Here is a 5,730-nt window from a genome sequence, read left to right as displayed (position 1 = left end):
GTAAGTAGATGTGTTTGGATTAAAATTTATAAATCATAATTTATTTTATTATAAAAGTATTTTCTTTTTCACTTCTACTCAAATAAAATTATGTTTTCATATTTAAAATTATGTTTAATATTTTTTATTGTATTCACAAACAAGTATTAATAAATTAATAAATAATTAAATTTTATTTAAAATTATAATATTTAATATATTAAATAATTTTTATTTTTTTATTTATTTTATCTAGACAATAAGTATCTTTTATAATGAAAATAATCCTCTTTGTATTTAATGTAATTATATTTTTCAGAACTTAAACTCAAAATTATTAATTAATTCGTTAAGTCAAATTAATTTCATATCAATTTATTCTCAAAACAATTTTATATCAATTTATTCACATTTTTATTATTTAATTTTATCATTTCAAACTCTTTAATTTTTATAAAAACTTACTTATATGTGAATGCTTATTATGTATTACTAAATACACGTCAAAAATACTAAATTAAGTTTATATACATACATAGGATCCAATTTTTCAAACACTTCTCTTTGGTGTAAACTAAATTGCCCATCCCAAATCTTAAAAGTTGATACATACTGATTTAATCTAGTGTTGCTATACGTACCTGGTTTTCTTTTTATTTTTATAGCTATCAACTTTGATCAAAGAAAGGGATGTGCGGAAATTAAATAATGTAAATTTTTGTAATAATTAAAAAAATTATTAAAAACTTTTACCCCTCAAATTAAGTAAGAAACTCTCATTTATGGTCTTTTTGGGTAATTTTGATGTTTTCCACAATGAACCAGCAATCTAATGTACAAGTAATAATACGAAGAGGAATCATATATAAAGTTGTAGTTATATGTAAGCACAATAGAAAATTGAACATATAAGCATTATTTTTATAATTATATTATTTTATATTTTCCCTTTTATTTAAAAAAATATTTTTCTCTCTTCTAAAATATTGATATGAATGATATTTTGATGCATTTCAAAACATATAATGACATGTTTGAATTGACATAAATATATTTCAACGTTAAAAGTTATTATTTTTATATTAAAATGTAGTTTAATGTGATTTTATCAATTTTTAAATATACCCTGTCTATTAATGATGTGAATAATTGTGAATTTTGATTAAAGTTTTTTTTTTCCATTTCTTTAAAGCTTATGAATGAATTTTTTTAAGGGTCTTTTTTTAAAAAACTTTTAAGATGGAAAATAACTAAATTTAAATATAATATTATTAACTTTAAAGATTTAGAGGATGAAATGATATTTTAAATGCTTATATGTTAAATACTATCAGGTTATTTCACTTGAAATCTTCGTTTTGTGTTTTTAAATTTGATAATGGCTAAAGATTTGAAACAATGCTAAAAGTCATGAGAAGAGAAAATTAACTTTAGGAGACTTGTTACATTCAACCAAATTAAATTATAATATTAATCTCTTAAAATAAGAGAGTAGTAATCTTTAAAATGAAAGGAAGGAAAGTATATTTTAAGTTAGTTTGAAAAAAAAAATTTATATTGGTTGATTTTGCAACCATTTTAAAAATAGATTATTTAATAATTTTGTAGTTTTCTTTAAAGAAAGAGATGATAATTAATTATTACGAATTTGTTGCTGATCAATGGTTAAGATGTAGACAAAAATACGAGAGCCCTAATGAAACTCTTCTTAATTAGCATAGATCAGCAGTCAATATTGATGGAGAAAGAAAGAGAATGGTAAAAAAAAAAAAAGCCAAGAAATAGAGCTATAACAAAAACATGACTTTACTTAAACATGCTCGTCTTAAACTATATTATTTTTATTAATACGGTTATGATATGAATACAATATAGGTAGATTTTGAGAAAGTGGCATGACATAATACATAATTAAATATACTTATATTTGAGGTAGACATGAACATTTTTTATGTTCTCTACAATGATATCATGTTCGTGCTCTGTATTTAGGTATATATTATGATCATGATTTGAGAAGATGATGATGATTAGGATCCCACTGTGTATTTCCACACCTTTTTCCTATGGAAGCGTGTGGGTCTAGAGCAATATTTTAGTAACGCACAGTTTCTGCGAAAGATAGGGTAAGCCACACGCACTTCATGTTAAGTCAAAACAAAAACCAAACTAGTTCATTCTCATACTCATCCATCGGTATCATTAAATAGGTAACATGAAATTCATCTTCGTCGTTGAAAACGAAAAATAGAAGTATTTTTAAAATTTGGGTCTTCTCCATACCTTAAAAAGAAACAACTATTTATCATGTCAAATGGGTATTTCTCCTATTTTAAATTTAAAAAACTTTAATCTAACATAAAAGAAATTATCTAACTTAAAAATATTGAATATGACAAATATTTTTTTTTAAGAAGGGTACTCGTTTTCCTTATCATTCCACCTAAAATAACATCACTTAATGACACTTATCCAAATTAAAAGCGCATTAGATTTATTTACCCAAAAAAAAAGTGTACTAGATTTTCGCAGGCATACATTATTCCTGTCCACCAACCTCTTACCCCTTAACCGACATCTTCTCCCATTGGTCTTTCTCGTCACCCCACATCACAGCCGGTAATGTTATCACCATCAAACACCTCCAATATATATGTCACAACCCTCACTAGCTTTACCACAATGCAACCTTCCTTCTTCATTCGTCGTCTTCTTTTTCTTCTTCCCTTAAGACATTCTCTTTCTTAAAACGCGATTTTCTCTCTCTAGAAAAATCCAAGTTCAGCATCCATGGGTTTTCCCGTAGGGTACCCGGAAGTGATTGTCCCGCGCGTGTTTCTCCACCTCGTGACCCTCTTGGCCTTTCTCCGCTCCCTTGTCTCCTCCCTCTTCCGCCTCCTTCGACTCTCCGACCTCCTCGACACCGACGTCGCCGCAGCCTCATGGCCGGAGACCCACGCGCCGCGGCCTCACGCGCCCACACTCTCGGCGCTGCTCATCAGGGAGTTCCTCCCCGTGGCGACGTACGGCGTCGTGGCCGGAGATTCCCCGGCGGCGGCGTGCGCGGTGTGTCTGAGTGAGTTTTGGGCGGAGGAAGAAATAAGATGTATGGCGAATTGCAAGCACATTTTCCACCGAGCGTGTGTGGACCGTTGGATCGATCACGATCAGAAAACGTGTCCTCTTTGTAGAACTCCGTTTGTGCCTCATCATAAGGTCCATGACTATAACCAACGCCTTTGGGCTGCTTCTGGTGTTTCTCACTTCTACGAAGATGATTACACTGCTTCCTTCTGATTTCTTTTTTCCTTTCTTTTTTTTTAAAATTTTTTTCCTCATATATATAAATATATATCTTTTTTGAGGGAGAATTTATGGTGGTGGGGATAGTGTAGTCAATGAAATGTATATAATTAATTAAAGCAAAAAATTTATCAATAAAAATTGAGGATTTTTTGGATTGATGTACAATTTTTTTTTCTACTTTAATTTTTTTTTTGTGTTTTATGCCTTTCGTATTTTGCTATACTTGGAAATGGAAAATGAGGATGTGAGGGAGTTGTTTTGAATTGTACCATTTCTTTCTGACTTGTTTCTATTATTATTGGGTTCGCTTTACCAACGGGATGCGATGGATTTCTCTGGCGACCCTCCTTGATTCGTGATTTGTTATTCTGAAATTTGGATAATGTTTTATTCAGTAATTGGAAGGATTTAACAATGAAGTGGATTAAATCTTTTTAATTTGTTTTTTATGAAGATACTCGATAGCGAGGTTCTTGTTGTAGTGTTAGTGATACTGGCGAAAATAATATTTTAGTCTTCCTAAATCCTACCCCGGGCTTTAACATTTTAAGTATTTTTTATATATATATTTTTAGTATAACGAGTATTTTAAATGATATTTTAAGGACATTTATTAAGTTTATAACTATACGTATAGACAACTGTTAATCATTGTAGCTTTTTTAAATAGCACGAGTCAAATATATATTCTAGTTAATTACTTATATACTTTTTTTGGGTCAAATTTTCTATTATGGATAGTTGTGATGTTGTTACTGATCATGACAACATCTTCTCCTTCTAAAATTTTGCTCTCTTTGATGCTTACATAACGTTGGTTTTGAGGGATCAGATCTAGCGATTATTCGCTGTAGTTGTAGATAGCTATTTGATATGTAGTTTAGTTGTGATAATAAAAATAATTGATTGATATTAATTGTAATAAAGATAATAATCATGATAATAGGAATAACTATTAAGTATCTTTTAATAAAGATGAGTTAAATGGTTTATTTTACAGTTAAAAATAAAAACTAAAGCTTTGTTTTACGATGTTATCACTTTTAAATTTTGAAAACTTATAAAAAAAAAAAAAAAACTAGTTTCTAGTTTTATAATTATTAATTTTAATTATTTCGTCTTTAAATTTTAACACTAAAATTTAATTTTAAAATTATTGAACTCACTTTTTACTCTCAATACAAATGAACGAGTGAGACCACTGTCAAGAGATGACTTTGATATTTGTGGTAATAAAAACAATATTAATAGAAGTTATAAACATAGTAGTAGTAATTGTGTAATAATAATAATGAATAGACTAATGAGTTCTTTTCTTTTTTTTTTTACTATAAATACTGAAAAAATACATACTAAGGTGGTCCAAAAATAAATATTAATATAGTATAAATAGATTTGTATCTTGAACTCTTGATGCGTGTAATCTAGTAAGTCAAAGAAAGAAAGTAACAAAGCGAGAAATTTAAGGTGAACGAAGATTGGAGAACCACTTTTTTTTAAGAACGGCAATGATTGAAAATGGGACAAAAACATTTTATATATATTCTTATTTCTCTCTTCTTTAACCACTTTCTTTTTGTTTTTCGTCGGTCAAAATGTATCAGAAATGTAATGAATTCACACTATACGGTGGGTGACGTGTGCATCATCCAACTTCAACAATGGTGACTGTATACGTGCAGCCTGCAGGCATTGACTTGTAGGTCAACTATTGACCATTCTTCGTCTAATTGCAAATCCTTTTGCTTTCACATACCAACCTCATAACCCATGTTTTGGCTATTAAACTAACATTAATGAATTGGTTCAGGATTTGACATGTGAGTATGAAGTGCGACCTATCATGGATTAATCTTCTCTCGAAATTAATTTTGTTTGAATCAGATATATTTTTTAATTGTTTATTATATTCAAACTCAAGATTATAAATTAAGTTACTTGTTACTTATGAATTAATTATACAGTAAACTTTTATTTAACTATCATAGCATGGAGAGATGGGAAATGAATGAAGTGAAACGTAGGAACCATGAAACAATTGAATGTTTTAATATGTTTAAAATCTTTTAAAACCATATAACCGTGAAATGAACATAGGGTTGATTTTTAAAGAAACAATTATAAATTTTCTGATAATATATTTTTATGATTTTTTATTTTTAAATAAAAATAATTGCATATACTTGTGTTTTAAGATATGAAATATATTTCATTTAACACGTATTTTGCAATATCATTAACTATTAAAAAATATAATAAAAGAATATAACAACATATTTTTTAATTAAAAAAGTTGAATTGTTTCTTATTTTAATTTTCTCTCTTAAAAAGCTCAAACAATGAGATTAGTTTTACCCATTAAAGCAAAAGATCTTTTGTATTTTTTTTTATTTCTTTTATTTTTCTCCTTCCAATTTTATTTCTCATCCCAAACAAACATACTAA

General features: G+C 28.1%; 1 protein-coding gene across 1 annotated transcript; it reads left to right on the top strand.

The window, feature by feature from the left end:
- The first annotated feature begins 2,747 nt into the window (after positions 1-2,747).
- LOC113862696 (E3 ubiquitin-protein ligase RHA1B-like) lies at positions 2,748-3,312 on the top strand. The gene has a single exon (XM_027495823.1). The coding sequence runs from the start codon at positions 2,770-2,772 to the stop codon at positions 3,274-3,276; it is 507 nt and encodes a 168-aa protein (XP_027351624.1). The 5' UTR covers positions 2,748-2,769; the 3' UTR covers positions 3,277-3,312.
- The last annotated feature ends 2,418 nt before the right edge of the window (positions 3,313-5,730 follow it).

This window comes from Abrus precatorius, unplaced genomic scaffold (genome assembly GCF_003935025.1).
Source record: "Abrus precatorius isolate BTA unplaced genomic scaffold, Abrus_2018 Scaffold3, whole genome shotgun sequence".
NCBI lineage: Eukaryota > Viridiplantae > Streptophyta > Magnoliopsida > Fabales > Fabaceae > Abrus > Abrus precatorius.
Note: the sequence above shows the minus strand (reverse complement) of the source record. Positions and strands in the feature narration are given on the sequence as shown.

What these genes read in the sequence shown, in the direction of transcription:
- LOC113862696 (XM_027495823.1), top strand. Translation starts at nt 2,770, where the DNA reads ATGGGTTTTCCCGTAGGGTACCCGGAAGTGATTGTCCCGCGCGTGTTT.